Source organism: Telmatherina bonti, assembly GCF_933228915.1.
Source record: "Telmatherina bonti genome assembly, chromosome: 24".
Taxonomy (NCBI): domain Eukaryota; kingdom Metazoa; phylum Chordata; class Actinopteri; order Atheriniformes; family Telmatherinidae; genus Telmatherina; species Telmatherina bonti.
Window position 1 is genome coordinate 27,448,335 of NC_136633.1, and position 17,902 is coordinate 27,466,236.

The 17,902-nt window shown below is 43.7% G+C and overlaps 2 protein-coding genes across 2 annotated transcripts in view; both read left to right on the plus strand.

Annotated features, from left to right (window-relative positions):
• The window catches only part of LOC306774047 (NGFI-A-binding protein 1-like), a 16,009-nt gene extending 15,504 nt beyond the window's left edge, over positions 1-505 (plus strand). The window contains exon 8 of the mRNA XM_079264025.1: positions 1-505. This exon is cut by the window's left edge and continues 1,758 nt beyond it. The gene's annotated coding sequence lies outside the window, so the exon portion shown is untranslated.
• Positions 506-2,819: 2,314 nt separating this feature from the next.
• Positions 2,820-17,902, plus strand: part of glsa (glutaminase a) — a 30,886-nt gene continuing 15,803 nt past the window's right edge. Inside the window, exons 1-7 of the mRNA XM_079264206.1 lie at positions 2,820-3,070; positions 8,021-8,117; positions 10,544-10,662; positions 11,924-12,053; positions 13,367-13,446; positions 14,303-14,466; positions 14,899-14,957. Of these exons, the coding sequence (XP_079120332.1) occupies positions 2,829-3,070; positions 8,021-8,117; positions 10,544-10,662; positions 11,924-12,053; positions 13,367-13,446; positions 14,303-14,466; positions 14,899-14,957 (891 nt within the window). The 5' untranslated portion in view covers positions 2,820-2,828. The remainder of the gene's footprint in view (positions 3,071-8,020; positions 8,118-10,543; positions 10,663-11,923; positions 12,054-13,366; positions 13,447-14,302; positions 14,467-14,898; positions 14,958-17,902) is intronic.

The following is a 17,902-nucleotide window of genomic DNA, read 5'->3' on the forward strand; positions in this document are numbered from 1 at the left end:
TCAGGTTGGTGGTTCGGGAAAACTTGTTTTTAGCGTGTAAATAAAACATAATGTGTCTTCAGGTTCTCTGTTCAGTAACTTTGCTGTAGATTTTGGTGTCAGTGTTCATGTGTGTTAGCAAAAAGAAAAACGTGAACGTGTCTGGTGTATAAAAACCTGCTTTTAGCCTCAGCAGCTGTTGACAGTGTTGCATCCACGTGTGCAGATTCCATCGTCTTGTTGCTGTTTAGACATAGAAACATGACCAGTAAGTGTTTTATGTGGTGTAAAGATGTCCGTCCCCCAGTTTTAGCTCACTCTGGAAGACCAATGCAATATTTATGGACGTAATAAGTCTGTTGCATCATCGTGTCGTGTGCCCGCTACCTGTCCGTCCGGTGGGATCCACTTCTTCTCTGTGCACTCTGAGCTCCACGTTGACTGAGTTCAGGCTGGTGAGGGTCCTGTTTCCATGCCAACCACCTCCTCCTTATTGTAAAGTGATAGTTTAGGCATCACCTGGTTATGCACCTGTTTTTTTTAAACACTAATATATTTTATTTGTTATACAGCACATGAACATTAAACTTTATTTTTTGAACTCTACAGTGTGTTGCGTTGTGTTGTGTGGAGGTTAGACCGGTCTGGGTTGGTGGTGCGAGGCTCTGACGACGTGCCTCTGAGCAAGCCGAGGAGCGGGGCCGTCTTTCCGAGCTGCGACGGGAGGAAGCTCCATTTGCATCAGCGTCACTTCGACACATTGTGAAAGTGCTGATGACTCACTCTGACGCAGGTCCTGTTCACAAAACTCCCATCATCCTCCACTCCCCCTCGCTCACACACACACACACACACACACATTTTCTCTGGAGAATAGCTCTGCTCATGAACACCCACGCTGAGCCCGGCTCGAACGGTCACCCCTCCCCTCCCTGTGCTCCTCCTCCTCCTTCCACTGCAAGTCACCGATGATGATGGGTTGCTGTGGCAACGGCTGGAGGTGGGCGGCGGCTCCACAGGCGGTGGGCGGAAGCCAGCCGCTGAGCAGCGTGGGAGGGATCTGCAGCCATCAGGAGCAGGAAGCCGGCTGCTGGTGAGAAGCTGTAGGCGTTGGTGAATTATCGTGTCCTCCTGCAGCTTCGTTAGGAATCGCCATGCCCCCCCCTCCTCTTCCTTCCTTTGTCTGGCGGTTTGCTGCTGAAACTCTTAAAACACAGACGTGAAGTTGCAGAGCTGGTTGTTCCTCTTTGTTTCTGCTTCATGACAAAACCTCTTTCATAGGAGAGGAAAGCCTGGGCTGATGTGGGAGGACGGATTATCTCCAGCAGGGAAATGCACATCCAGTCAGGGTCACGTTAACATCTGCGTACCTCCACAATCCAGCTGAAACGGATGAACACTTCCAGGTGATAAAAGGTTGTTTATTCTGCAGCTCAGAACACGTTTAATCCCTCTGAGTTTCCTCTCAGAAGTTAGAACAAAGTTAGAAGGACGACATGTTAATATTTCACTCCTGATCACATAAAAACCTGGTTTAAGTTCACTTATTAGCCAGCTGGGATCTGTTTGTTTTATTCTTGTTGGAGTGCCAGGTGGGTGGAGTTTACATCGAGACTCAGAAAAAGTTTGATAAAAAGCTGCAGCTGGGTGAGTTTCCAGTGAGGTGGGGTGGGGGGGGGGTCATATTTAACTTGACTCGTGAAGGCTGAATAAAGGTCAACAGGCCCTAAAACGCATTGCAGCTCAGAGAATTTGGTGTCTGTTATAGTAAACCTCAGCGGTTAATATTAATGCTGCTGCATATTTCTGTCTGGTGCAGGTTTCTACCTGCTCACATGTGGTTTTATTTTCTGGAACAAAGAGTGCCATCTGCTGAAAGCACAATAAAAAAGCCTGCAGCTCTGCAGCAGTCCAGAAGGTGTCAGGCCAGGACAGCAACAGCAGACCTCACAACTCTGGTTTCAGGTCTGACAGCTGCTGACAGCTCCATCAGGACGTCCACTTTCCTCCTGCAGGACAGGGAAGATGCTGATGGTGGGATGAACACACACAACCCAACGTGCCAGGAAGTAGTCTGAACCCAGAAACAGCTGATCAATATCTCTTACTTATCAGTAGAACTACAAACACAGGAGCAGATCTTCTTCAAAACACTGATTTTATTCTAAAACAATGACCTTATTACAGAGAAATAATAAAGACACACCAAACAATTGAAAAATAAATAAAAGTCTGGTAAATAAAGGAGGTGCTGGGAGATGCATGGATTAAACAGGTGTGAACTGGTAACCAGTTTAAGCACCTGACAGCGTGTGGTCCTGCTGGTCCTGATGCTGCAGCCTCCTGTATGATGGGTGGGGGGTAGAGAAAACCAAGGAAACACAGCTGAACACCATCACACCTCACATCCGTCATATATCCCGACGTGCTGACGTCATAAAAATTATGTTAAATAATTAAATTAAACCCTTCTGGAATTTATTTTAACTCGTATAAAGAACCAAAAAGACACTTAAACATAAAGTTTCCCTTGTAATCTGATCATTGTTGGAGGTGATGGAGATGAAGAGTCAAACCGTGACCTGGATCATTACGCAGGTACTCTGAGTGATGGACAGTCGCTACAGCCAATCAGCTGCAGAGTCGTGACTTGCTGGTCCAATCAGAGGCGGCGACGTCAGGGAAGGTGGGTTGTATCCCGCTGAGGAAAATTTTCCACCTCTCCTCGCATGAGAACCGCTACTCGACCGTGAAGCCCGTCGGTATCTCCTGGGAACCAGCTGTTCGGCCTCCGGGACTCGTCTTAACCGAACCTACACCGGCCAGGCAGTCCTCTCCTCCGGGTGGAAATGTTACACTTTCGGTCCACGGTAGCGCTGAAAGAGTTGTTCCAGCTGAGCGGGAGAGCCGGGGTCACAGTAGCACCTGCAGCCGCCTTCAGCGCCGCCCGCCCGGGCTGGAGGTCGCCGGGTGGAGGGAGGGCGTTCGCCGGATGGAGCGCCCTGCAGCATCCCTCAGGGACGCCCGGATGGAGGCGCTTTTGCTCCAAAGGTGACGGACAGAATGAAGCTAAAGACGCAGCTGCAGAGAAGTGAGTAGCGGGCTTTAGGGTTAGCAGTTAGTGAGCAGCTGGTGCGGCGGAGGCAGACTGCTAAAGGCTAGGCTAGCTGCTAAAGGCTAAGATAACCGCTAAAGGCTAAGCTAACTCCAAAGTCCAGGTTAAAATAACAGGTGACATCCGGTCACCTGCAGGGTCTGGCTGGTGTCATCCTCAGATCTGACTGATCAGCTGGTTTATATGTCAACCGGTGACTGGGAAACCAGTAATAAACCAGTTTAAATTAAATATATTAGGTTTCTTTAGGAAAGCCAGTTTAAATGGCTCATGAAACATGGCGATAATGGACGCATCTTTCATCTTACGCATCACCATAATCATCATCCTCATACTCAACATCATCACCATCATCATCTTCATAATCATCATCACCATCATCATCCTCATAATCATCATCATCACCATCATCATCCGCATACTCATCATCATCACCATCATCATCCTCATACTCATCATCATCACCATCATCATCCTCATAATCATCATCACCATCATCATCATCCTCATAATCATCATCATCACCATCATCTTCATAATCATCATCATCCTCATAATCACCATCATCACCATCATAATCACAATCATCATCATCTTCATAATCACCATCATCATCATCTTCATAATCACAATCATCATCATCCTCATAATTATTATCATCACCATCATCATCATCACCATCATCATCCTCATAATCATCATCATCACCATCATCATTCTCATAATCATCATCATCACCATAATCATCATCATCACCATTATCATCACCATAATCATCATCATCACCATCATCATCATCACTATCATCATCAGAATGATCAGAATTACCATCATCATCACCACTATCATCATCACCATCATCATCATCATCACCATCATCATCATCACCATCATCATCATCATTAGCATCAGCTCCTGGAACTCCATCTTTAATCCTGCAGCTCTGTCCAGCAGATCTGTCCCGGGTTAGTTCATCCGGTTTCCTGGTTCAGACGTCTTCTTGTTCCTGCAGGAAGTCCAGTCCCGATCATTTCAGGGTTTATTAATTGGTTGTGATCGGGTTCTAAAGTCATACTCGTGTTTGTATAAACTGCTGGGCTCACCCGTCCCCTCTGGATGTGTTATAATGAAGCCATCTGGTCCTCCTGCAGCGTCTGGCGGTTAGTTTAGAAACACGTGAAGATGACGGAAAACCTGGAGGACTTATTGTTAAACCGTTAATTAAAACATTGAAAACAGAAGGAATCTCTGTAGGAAGTTTCATACTTTCTGACTGGGATAAGAGAATCTGCACCAGAAGTTCAATGTGTTTAGTAGGGCTGTGACGATATGCTTTTGTCCCGTTTCGATTTGATTCCAATTTTTTTGGGTGCCGATTCAATTTAAATTGCGATTTTCACAATTCTTAAATATTGCTAATTTTTGTAGATTAAAAGGAAAAAAAATGTATTAAACTTTTTTTTTTTCTCATCATTTTTCTTGATTTCAATTAGGAAAACCAACACAGTAGCCAGATCATCATTCTGTTGCTATAATGCCCAAGATTACAAGTAAAAAGGTCAATAAAAACAATCAAAATGACCAAAATTTTGTAATGGATTATATTTATTTATTTGGAAAAAAACCCCAATTTTTTAACAAAAAATTTATTTTAAAATTGTAAAGCAAAGTGGGAGAACCACTGTCTTAGCGTTAGCTGCTAATGTGAAATCCAGCACTGTTAGCATTTGCAACAAATGTAATAGCCTTTGGTCTTAGCATTAGCTGCTAATGAGAGAGCCTGAAGTCATAGTCATAAATCTCGCAGTGTTAGCATTAGCCAGTAGTGTAAGAAACTTTGGTCTTAGCGTTAGCTGCTAATGTGAGAGTCTGCAGTTTTAGCATTACTTGCAAATATGAAAGCTTGGAGTCTCAGCATTAGCTGCTAATTTAGGAGCACACAGAAAGTTTTACTTGGTTCCTGCTCTTCTTCCTGTTTTCTGTATGCTGTGATGATTTCTCTTTAATGGAGGATGAAGAAAAGATGGAAGTGACCTTTTTTTTTCCCCACATGCTCAGACAGAAATGACTTAATCAGATAAACCGGTCTACATGCCTGACCGTACACCTGACCGTACACCTGACCTCAGAAGTCAGAAGACATTTCATTCTGCTGGCACGTTATCATAACATGACAGAAAATGTAATGGTATTCATACCACGACTTCTTCTTACGTGGTATATCTTATAACTCTCCTTTTTAAAATCTCATATTTCAGATGATGTGATTACTACAGTAATCTGATTACTCTGTAATCTGATGTAAACTAGAGAAACAGAATCATATTAATCTTTATTAGATGTTTATGTCATTTATGTGGAGGTATGTTGTCTTTAGCTGGTCTCTGCTGGCCATGTGGGGAGAGGGGGGTCACAGCTGACCTCTAAACATCTGGGGGGGGTTTACTAATGAGGCTGGTCCAGATGTTCCTGGTTCTTTAATGCCATAAATTAAAACAGTAAAGAACAGAATCATAAATAAAAAATTATTGGTTAATTGAAATAAGTTAATGAATAAAATCAATAAAATAAAAAGAAATAAAAATTTTAAAAGACCAGAAGGATCAGTTTTATTTTTCTTAATGATCTTATTCTTATTTGTTGTTTTTCTTTTCGGATTGTTTTAATGTTTTTATTGCCGTTTATTGCGCTTTTTTGTAGTTTAGATGTGTGGAGACGTCCTGGAGGTGTTGAATGGATGATGTGTTTACATGTTGTTGTTGTTGTTTACTGAACTAATCAGATGTCTTCCTCTGGTTTTCTCTCCATCTGCTTGCTTTGTGTTTGTAAGTATGTCTTTATTTTATTTTAGTCCCAGTTGTTTTATCTGGTTTCCAGTAGATGCATAGATTCTCTGCTTTTACTTTGTAATATCCCCACTTGCTCCTAGTGTTTCTGCGTAGCCTCCCCCACCTCCCTTCCTAGTAGCCTCCATTAACCAGTCAGAGGTGGACCGACCAAATCAATCAGCTGATCACGCTGAAAATCAGATGTCTGACTGGAACCCAGTCCAGTTCCAGGTCTGACTGAATGAAACCAAAAGACTGGAAGGGGTTTGGTCGTAATGTTTTACAACAGATGAGAGACTGTAGTCGGACCACCTGCCAGCTCTGTACCTTCAGACCTCCTATCTCAGTAGGGCAGTCCCATGATGCATTGCAGGACCAGCACTCTGAGCTTTCATTAATCCTATTTGTCGTTATGAATCATAGCAGCTGCGAGCCGGTCGGCCTCCTGACACCTTGCTAACCTTCCTCCCAGAGATGATTCAGACTGGAATATCAGCCAGTTACATCACTGATGTCCTCAGTAATCACATTTATCACAACAGGGATGATCATCCACACACTAATCCATCATGCTGAATCTGTGAGGAGGATTCTGGACCATCAGCTCCTTCTGTGGGTTCCTGGTCTTAGCAACCATGATGACCAAGATCCTTGTTTTGGTCCTGGTTTAGATCCCTGTTCTGATCACAGTTCAGATCCAATTTAACACAAAGTTCCATGCTAACAGATCCATGCTAATAGTTTCACAGTAAGAGCTCTTTACTAACAGCTCCATGCTAAAAAGTCCATCCAAATAGTTCCATGCTAACAGCTCCATGCTAATGGTTCCATACTAACGGCTCCATGCTAATAGTATTATGCTAACAGATCCATGCTAATAGCTTTATGCTAATATTTCAATGTTATTAGTTCAATGCTAACAGCTCCAAACTAACAGCTCCATGCTAATAGTTCAGTGGTAACTAATGGTAATAGTTTCATTTCATGCTAAAAGCTCCATGTTAATAGTTCCATGCTAATAGTTCCATACTAACAGCTCCATGTTATTAGTTCCAGGCTAATAGTTCCATGCTAACAGCTCCATGTTATTAGTTCCATGCTAATAGTTCCATGTTAACAGTCCCATGTTATTAGTTCCAGGCTAATAGTTCCATGCTAAGAGCTCCATATTAACAGCTTCATGCCAATAGTTACATGGTAATAGTTTCATACGAAAAGCTCCATGATAATAGTTTCATGCTAACAGCTCCATGCTAAAAGCTCTATGATAATATTTCCATGTTATTGTTCTATGCTAACAGCTCCATGCTACCAGCTCCAAACTAACAGTTCCATGCTAATAGTTCAATGTTAACTAAATGGTAATAGTTTCATTTCATGCTAAAAGCTTCATGTTAATAACTCCATGCTAACAGCTCCATATGCTCCACACTAATAGCTCCATGCTTATAGTTTCATGGTAAGAGCTCCATATGAACAGCTCCATGCTAATGGTTCCATGCTAACAGCTCCATACTAATAGCTTTTTGCTAATGGTTCCATGCTAACAGTTCCATATTAACAGCTCCATGCTAATAGCTTTATGCTAATAGTTTCATGGTAACAGCTCTATATTAACGGCTCCATGCTAACAGCTCTATACTAAAAGCTCCACGCTAATAATTCCATGCTAATAGTTCCATACTAACAGCTCCATACTAAAAGCTCCATGCTAATAATTCCATGCTAATAGCTCCATGCTCACAGCTCCATGGTAATAGTTCCATACTAATAGTTCCACGATAACAGCTCCATGTTAACAGCTCTATCCTAACATTTCCATACAAACAGTTTGCATGGAGATAATCTGGCTGATATTCATGCCTAGTAGACAACGGTCTTATGGCAGCAGGTTCACCTGTGGAAAGTTACCTGATCATGGTTTTTTCCACACTGTGATGTCCACAGGTAGTAACGCTGAAGTAAGGCCAAAGGAATGTTTACTGACTGCTTCTCCCTGCAGTGAAAGAGCCTTTTCTTCTCCCTCCATGTTTCCTCCCCAGTAGGCCTCATTGTGGAGGGATTTCCTTATGTTTGTTTTCTCCTGTGTTTCCTGCAGGAGAAGAAAGGCTGGCATCTTGCCCAGCCTGGAGGACCTGCTCTTCTACACCATTGCAGAAGGCCAAGAAAAGATTCCAGCTCATAAATTCACCACAGTAAGTACACCGGGACCAGGTCCCTCAAAAAAAACAAAAACAAACAAAACATCTTATTTAACAGAAAAACTGTTAGTGCTGTTAGCATCATGGAAACGTCTCAGCGTTCAGTTAGAACTGTTGTTAGCATCATGGAAACGTTCCTATCACCAGGAAAAAGAGGAAAAACTGACATTCTGACAGAAAATCTACAACTCATTAATTTACTTTTATTCCCAGTAGAATATAAGATGTCACATCTTCATTCTACCCTTTACTGGAAAATATGAGCCACACTTTGAGCATCCTGGAAAACCTGGAGCGTCCTGGAAAACCTGGAGTCTTCTTCCGAACTGGAAACAAGTGTATTTTCCACTGATTATAATTAAATATATATTTTATATATATAACATTCTATTTTACAATATTTGAATATTGATAATGATGATGGTGATCAGTGTTCCTCGAAGGCCTCCTTTCCTTGCATGGTTTAGATCTTTCGAACACAGCAGACTCAGTAAAACTGATCTGCTTGTTGTTTGCAGCTGTGAGGCTGTTAATGTTGGAAAACTCTAAAACATGCAGGACCTCCTAGACCAGGGGTCGGCAACCCGCGGCTCTAGAGCCGCATGCGGCTCTTTAGCGCCGCCCTAGTGGCTCCCTGGAGCTTTTTCAAAAAGGTTTTTTAAAAAAATGGAAAAAGATCTATATTTTTGTTTTGATATTGTTCTGTAGGAGGACAAACGTAACACAAACATTCTTAACGTTTTCCAATGCTGTAAAAATGTGTAGAATAAATATTAAATTTCAACATTTCTGTCAAGAAAGATTTGCGTCATAGCCTGCGACACACATAGCCTATCAGCAGGGCGGGAGGAGGCAGGTGACGTTGTAAACAAACCGGGGCTGTGTGATGGGACATGGATCCTAAAGGGAAAAAGAGAAAAATAACCGAGGAGAACAGAGGATTCAACGTTTCTTGGACCGAATCATTTGCATTCATTGCCAATGCGGAAGGATTGCCTGAATGTTTGCTCTGAAGTTGTCAAATAATAAAGAGTCATGTGGAAAGACATTTCCAGGGAAAGCATGCTACATTTGCAGCCAGTACCCAGTTGGGAGTGACACAAAAAGTACGATTGCATTACTTCTGGAGAAATTAGAGAAGCGCAAGAATAGATTTAAGTGATTGCATCTCAAAACTCCACTACTGCTGCAAGTTTTGTTGCAACCCGGGAGATAATAAAGCGTAGAAAACCGTTCACAGATGGTGACTACATGAAGGAGTCAGTCATCAACATATCAGGACACGTATTTCCAGACTTCAGAAACAAAACCGAGATAATACAGAAAATCAAAGACATGCCCCTCTCCGCTAAGACAGTGAAGGAAAGGACCATTAAAATGGCGGCAACATCACCGATCAGCACATCAAGGACATTAATTCAGCACAAGTTACATCTTACATGTTGAGAAACTGACCAGTGATGTCCGACAACAGAAGTCACATTAAACGGGTAAGAACATAATCCTTCATAGACACAGACTGAGTAACAAAGTGGATGTTTTTATAAGATGATTTCTGATTTTTGTCAGTATATATCTGGAATGACACTTGGTAATGGTGCTCAGGTCGGAGGATAGCTGCGTTGGTTGCGTGTCTAAAGAGAAGAGGATGCTGCTGCGTTTTACCCTCGCACTGACTTGCTTGGCATTTGCACAGTAATCAAACTGTATTAATTTGATTTATTGGTTTATTTTTTATAAATGCAGGCTGCGTTGTTGCCCAGATAAGGGGCGCGTTATGCACGTTCCATTTTGGTTTTTTTTTTTTCGATTCCTCAAAATAAAAATGACATAAAAAAATCGGATTTCTATATTGCATTTTTTTTAATTTCATCAAATCAACGAAACATAACTCAATATAGTAATGAAGTTAAACATGAGACGGCATCGTACAACAGAGTAGTCAACGTGGTGCGTCATTCTCTACAGGATGCACTGCAGGGAAAATAAACATTTTATCATTCAGGCTCATTATGTATTTGTAGCCAACTTAGTCATTTTGATAGTAGGCTAATATAGATACATAAAGCTTGTGTTGCCTTCATGATAAAGCTTATATTAGGCTTTTAATTTTTTGCGGCTCCGGACATATTTGTTTTTTGTTTTTTTGGTCCAGTATGGCTCTTTCAACATTTTGGATGGCCGACCCCTTGGCTAGAGGAACCCAGTCTGATGTGAGGAAGATGATGGTATTTTTAGTGGAAGTTTCTTCTTCTCTAATGGTTTAGTTTTAGGAGCTAGTTGTATGACATGCAGATGAACCTGCCTGACCTTATTGATCCCTTCCTGGTTGAACAAAGGTCCTGTTGAGCTGATTTATGAGCTGTTTACTTATTGATTTTGGATCCAGTCTTGATCCGGATGGCTTCTTCTCCTCTCAGGCTCTGAAAGCCACCGGACTTCGTACAGGAGACCCCCGGCTGAAAGAGTGCATGGAGATGCTGAAGGTGACTCTGAAGACCACCTCAGATGGAGCGCTGGACCGACATCTCTTCAAGAAGTAGGCAATCTTACACTTCTTCATAATTCATATTCATTTTAAATCAATGAATTGTTGATAAATGTTCTAAAAACTTTAGTTTTTCTGAAAAGAACATCTAGTTTGTAAACATGATGAGAGGAATTATTTACAGTTGCTGACTGAAAACTTTATACATTATCATCAATTGTCTTTGTCATCCATAATGTTCGTCAATAATCAACATTATCTTCAATAATCTTTATTATCAATAATAATTGTGAATAATTATAATCATCATTAATCTTTATCATTTTAAATGATCATTGGTCATTTCCATCAGGGGACAGAAACTTTCCAAGTGTTTCTGTCCAGGTGTTTCCATCCAGGTGTTACTGTCCAGGTGTTTTCATCCTGGTGTTTCCATCCAGGTGTTACTGTCCAGGTGTTTCCATCCAGGTGTTACTGTCCAGGTGTTTCCATCCAGGTGTTTCCATCCAGGTGTTACTGTCCAGGTGTTTCCATCCAGGTGTTTCCATCCAGGTGTTACTGTCCAGGTGTTTCCATCCAGGTGTTACTGTCCAGGTGTTTCCATCCAGGTGTTTCCATCCAGGTGTTTCCATCCAGGTGTTACTGTCCAGGTGTTTCCATCCAGGTGTTTCCATCCAGGTGTTACTGTCCAGGTGTTTCTGTCCAGGTGTTTCCATCCAGGTGTTACTGTCCAGGTGTTTCCATCCAGGTGTTTCCATCCAGGTGTTACTGTCCAGATGTTTTCATCCAGGTGTTTCCATCCAGGTGTTACTGTCCAGGTGTTACTGTCCAGGTGTGTCTGTCCAGGTGTTTCCATCCAGGTGTTACTGTCCAGGTGTTACTGTCCAGGTGTTTCTGTCCAGGTGTTTCCATCCAGGTGTTACTGTCCAGGTGTTTCTGTCCAGGTGTTTCCATCCAGGTGTTTCCATCCAGGTGTTACTGTCCAGGTGTTTCTGTCCAGGTGTTTCCATCCAGGTGTTACTGTCCAGGTGTTTCCATCCAGGTGTTTCTGTCCAGGTGTTTCCATCCAGGTGTTTCTGTCCAGGTGTTTCCATCCAAGTGTTACTGTCCAGGTGTTTCCATCCAGGTGTTACTGTGCAGGTGTTTCCATCCAGGTGTTACTGTCCAGGTGTTTCCATCCAGGTGTTTCTGCCCAGGTGTTTCTGCCCAGGTGTTTCTGTCCAGGTGTTTCCGTCCAGGTGTTACTGTCCGAGAGGAAACAGGCTGTCTGAATATCTGCATGTGTGAACCTCTGTCTGTCTCTCTGTCTCAGGTGTGTCCAGAGCAACATCGTCCTCCTCACTCAGGCCTTCAGGAAGAAGTTTGTCATTCCAGACTTTCAATCCTTCTGCGCTCATATAGACGATCTCTATGACAACGCTAAAAACCTGTCTGGAGGACAGGTAGGTGGAGACGAGTCGAGATACACTGAGACACTTTTCCTCTGAGGTGTTTCATTCAGACTGAAAATAATCAATAAACCTAAAGTAAGCTACATGTGCCCACTCTTACTTTTCCACTTTATGAATAATCAATAATCACAATTACTTCCTCGTTACATTACAGATATTGTTACATTTTATATTTAGATATTTACACTTTGTATGTAGAGTTCATGTTTAAAGGGGCCATTTATAAGTGTAGACCGTATATGAAAGATGGACCGAGCCTCCGGTGGTAAAAAGTGAAGCCTATGCTGAAGTGTATAAAACTGCAGTTCCCCCTTCATCCACTAGGGGCTGCAAAACAGAGCAAATCCCCATAGACTCCCATGTTAAAAAGACCAACTTCACAGCAGGAATAAACATGTTTACAGCAGAAATAAACATGTTTACAGCAGGAATAAACATGTTTACAGCAGAAATAAACATGTTTACAGCAGGAATAAACATGTTTACAGCAGGAATAAACATGTTTACAGCCTGGTACAAAAACACATTTTAAGGTTTAACAGGTCAGGTTTACCTTCATGACAACTGTGGGGGGAGTGAATTTTTTTCTAACTCGCCCATTTAAAAGTAATTTAATCTGGAAGTTCGGCATATTTAGGGGCGTGTCCTTTTGATTGACAGGTACCCGATCTCCCGCTTCAAGTAAGAAGAACGTAGAACAACCGCGGTTTTTAGCCGGTTAACAACGTGACTTAGCTTTAGCCCGCTTACCTTCGTTAGCTGGTTAGCTCCTGTTATCTCTGGGTTAGCTCGGTTAGCTCTTAGCTACAGAAAGCTCGGAGTTCGCTCGATGTCAATCTTCCACCATGACGCTCACAGCCCCCCTCTCAGCTCCGCCTCTTTGCCCATATTTATATTTTCTGGGCGAGACGACACGCATGCCCCTGCCAAGATGGTGACGGTAGGAACCGCCCACCGAGCTTCAATTCAGCTCTTCAGAAACCTACGGGTGACGTCACGGAGGCTCCACCCATCTTTTATATACAGTCTATGGTGTTTACCGGTGTTTTATCATGATATCACGATTAATCACGTCCTGATTGAGAGGAAACTGAAAAACCTGCAGGCTGGACATGTTTCAGGATGGTTTCCAGGACAACTGGTTCATTTCCTTTATAACTGGACCAGATGTGTGCATGGTGACAGGTTTTCAGAAGAGAGGACTGATCAGTTTGATTGATAATCCAGAATAAATGAACGGATATGATGATTTGTCTAGAACATCAAAGAAGAAAACGCTGAGTTTTTTCTACTTCCTGCTGTAGGTGGCGGACTACATTCCCCAGCTGGCTCGCTTCAGTCCCGACCTGTGGGCCGTCGCTCTGTGCACCGTGGACGGACAAAGGTAGGACGTCCAGGTTGTCACCTTCTCACAGCGAGTCCCAAAGACCGGCTCCCGACCCACAAATGGGTCGAGGGAGACTTTCGGCGGTTCCTTCAGTCACTTATGGATCTGGAAAAACTGGAGCTACGATCCAGGATGGAGCTTGGAGGGGGGGGGTCTGTTGGGGGTCAGATTAAACTGGCACCTCCCAAACAGAGGGGGTCGACTAGTTTATGTTGTCATTGCACCATGATAAAGTTTGGTGACTTTAGCTGATTTCAGGCATGTAAGTGTTTCATTACCGCTGTAAATCCAACCCACTAAAAACCACTTTCTCTGTCTGGCATTTACACGATTTTATTATTCATCAGGTGTCCAGAAAACAGGATAAGACGGAGGCGATTGTTAAAATGGGAATTTGGCAAGAGAACCCTGTGGATGCTTTAACACAGCTGTGAAGATAATCCACCAAAAGTAGCTTTATCCTCCTTGTTTATCAAGATAATGGAACAGTTTGAAACGTACATTTAGAGGAGGAAGATCCATTTGATAGTGGGAGGTGGAGCGGGGTGCGAACACCAACTTGTGGCTCAAAAGGAACTGCTGCTCTAACAGACCAGTCAGTTCTTTCTGTGTTCAGGTTAATCAGCCTTTCAATCAGCCTTCCCACAGGAGCAGAGATCCTCCCACAGGAGCAGAGATCCTCCCACAGGAGCAGAGATCCTCCCACAGGAGCAGAAATCCTCCCACAGGAGCAGAAATCCTCCCACAGGAGCAGAAATCCTCCCACAGGAGCAGAGATCTTCCCACAGGAGCAGAGATCTTCCGACAGACGTCGGCAGCTACTCTGTGAGTCAACCTGAATGTCTCTTTCCAGGCACACCGTCGGCGACACCAAGGTTCCCTTCTGCCTGCAGTCCTGCGTGAAGCCGCTGAAATACGCCATCGCCGTCCACGACCACGGGACCGAGTACGTTCACCGCTTCATCGGCAAAGAGCCCAGCGGCCTGAGGTTCAACAAGCTCTTCCTGAACGAAGACGGTGAGGAAACCCCTCCTCTGGTCCACGTCTCGGTGGGACTTAGTCTCCTGGGTCTGGGAGAGGATCCATCCCGTGGTCTGGTTGCCATGGAGATGTGATTGTTGCTGCTTTGCAGCTGAATCCCAGAGCTGTAACTGAGAAGGTCCAGGAATGTGATGCGGAGGAAAGGTCAGCGCAGGGTTTCTGCTGGAAACCCTGTTCCAGTTTACCAGTTCAGGTTCCAGTCTGGCTGTTCAGACTTCGATCAGACCGGTCTCCAGCTCTAGTTACCATGGTAACTGATCTAGGAGTCATTTAAGGCAGGGTGATGGAGCAGAGCTCTGGTCCAGACCCAATGGACGGCTTATTTCCAGTGTTTATGTGAACGGAGGAAGCAGGCTCCTGATGCTCGCTGTGTTTATTGTAGCTGAAGGTTTGTTGTTCATCCTGCAGATAAACCCCACAACCCCATGGTCAACGCCGGCGCCATCGTCTGCACCTCCCTCATCAAGGTGAGTTTCACGCTCCTCATCATCAGACTTCAGCTGTGATTCAGGTTCTAGACGACAGACTGGTCTTACTGGTGAGAACACACTCCTGTCTCTTCGTTTCCTCGGAAACATCAACATTTCTGTCCGATTCGGCGCAGGTCGAGCTTTTACCGCTTCCTGTCTCATCTGCACCGCAGAAACACTCAGCAGGGAAGTCCTGAAAGCTCCTGCAGAGTGTTGGTGGCACATCACACAGAGATTAAGGTTGTAATCAGGCTGAAAGGGGATCTGGTTGAAAGCAACATCACGATGAAGAGCAGAGTCTTCCTCTCCAGCCTGCTCTTTACACAGAGCCGTAATCATGGAAGTGCTTCCTGGAACACCTGAGCGCCACCTGCTGGTCCGCCGTGGCGTCTCCGGTGGACGGAGAGGATCAGCGGGAGTCCTCAGGTTTCCCGGGGAGCAGTTTGATCCCCTGCTTGGTGTGAATCTGGCTCGGTTCAGGTTATTTCCACCTGGTTTCTTCAGACAGAAGCCTTCCTGCACGCCTCTAACGTGGACGTACCGTCACATTGGATTAACTGCAGTTTGTGGATGTTTTTAATCCCACTTCTCAGATTATCAGATAATCCCTGCTGCTCTGCTCGGCTCGCAGCGGCTCACTCTGATTGGCTGCTGCTGATTCTGCACCTTCAGAAGAATCTGGGTCATGTTTTCCATCTGAATCATGCTGGTGTGGATGAAGCTGGAGGATGCTGAGAGGTCAGAGGTTAGACCAGCCGTCCTGCAGGTTTTTCATAGCAGGAGGTGTAAAATAAGCGTTCTGCATCCATGATGTGGACTCGGTTTGGGTTCAGTGGGTTGGATGCTGAACAGAAAACAATACTTTGCAAGGTGATGGCAAACAAAGCTGATGCGAGCAGTTTGTCATGTAGTGTGTGCTGCGAGTATGCAGCTTCGATGCTGCGCTTGGCGCCAACACCTGCTGGGTCAAACAACACGGGAGAAACCGTACACTTTCCCCGTGACCCAGCAGGAGACCTCCCATTTCTCCAGCTTCTCATCCATCATTACATGTCATGCAAAGATACCGTCCATTTTCTCCACAGCCGGTTTAAAGACCCAACCGTGTTACCAACCTCCGGGCTGAAAGTATTTAAACAAGGCACAGAACAGCACAGAAAAGCCCGGTAAACAACACAGAAAAGTCCAGTGAACAACACAGAAAAGCCCGGTAAACAACACAGAAAAGTCTGGTAAACAACACAGAAAAGCCCCGTAAACAACACAGAAAAGTCCGGTAAACAACACAGAAAAGTCCAGTAAACAACACAGAAAAGTCCGGTAAACAACACAGAAAAGCCCCGTAAACAACACAGAAAAGTCCGGTAAACAACACAGAAAAGCCCCGTAAACAACACAGAAAAGTCCGGTAAACAACACAGAAAAGCCCCGTAAACAACACAGAAAAGTCCGGTAAACAACACAGAAAAGCCCCGTAAACAACACAGAAAAGTCCGGTAAACAACACAGAAAAGTCCAGTAAACAACACAGAAAAGCCCGGTAAACAACACAGAAAAGTCCGGTAAACAACACAGAAAAGTCCGGTAAACAACACAGAAAAGTCCGGTAAACAACACAGAAAAGCCCGGTGAACAACACAGAAAAGTCCAGTAAACAACACAGAAAAGCCCGGTAAACAACACAGATAAACCCAGTAAACAACGTTGAAAAGGCCAGTAAACAACACAGATAAACCCAGTAAACAACACAGATAAACCCAGTAAACAACGCAGATAAACCCAGTAAACAACGCAGATAAACCCAATAAACACCGCAGAAAACCCCAGTAAACAACGCAGATAAACCAGTAAACAACGTTTGAAAGCCCAGTAAACAACGCAGATAAACCCAGTAAACAGCGCAGATAAACCCAGTAAACACCGCAGAAAAGTCCAGTAAACAACACAGAAAAGCCCGGTAAACAACACAGATAAACCCAGTAAACAACGTTGAAAAGCCCAGTAAACAACGCAGATAAACCCAGTAAACAACGCAGATAAACCCAGTAAACAACGCAGATAAACCCAATAAACACCGCAGAAAACCCCAGTAAACAACGCAGATAAACCCAGTAAACAACGCAGATAAACCCAGTAAACAACGTTTGAAAGCCCAGTAAACAACGCAGATAAACCCAGTAAACAGCGCAGATAAACCCAGTAAACACCGCAGAAAAGTCCAGTAAACAACACAGAAAAGCCCGGTAAACAACACAGATAAACCCAGTAAACAACGTTGAAAAGCCCAGTAAACAACGCAGATAAACCCAGTAAACACCGCAGAAAAACCCAGTAAACAACACAGATAAACCCAGTAAACAACGCAGAAAAGCCCGGTAAACAACACAGATAAACCCAGTAAACAACACAGATAAACCCAGTAAACAACACAGATAAACCCAGTAAACATCACAGATAAACCCAGTAAACAACGCAGATAAACCCAGTAAACAACGCAGATAAACCCAGTAAACAACGCAGATAAACCCAGTAAACAACACAGATAAACCCAGTAAACATCACAGATAAACCCAGTAAACAACACAGATAAACCCAGTAAACATCACAGATAAACCCAGTAAACAACGCAGATAAACCCAGTAAACAACGCAGATAAACCCAGTAAACAACGCAGATAAACCCAGTAAACAACGCAGATAAACCCAGTAAACATCACAGATAAACCCAGTAAACAACACAGATAAACCCAGTAAACATCACAGATAAACCCAGTAAACAACGCAGATAAACCCAGTAAACAACGCAGATAAACCCAGTAAACAACACAGATAAACCCAGTAAACAACACAGATAAACCCAGTAAACAACGCAGAAAAGCCCAGTAAACAACACAGATAAACCCAGTAAACAACGCAGAAAAGCCCAGTAAACAACGCAGATAA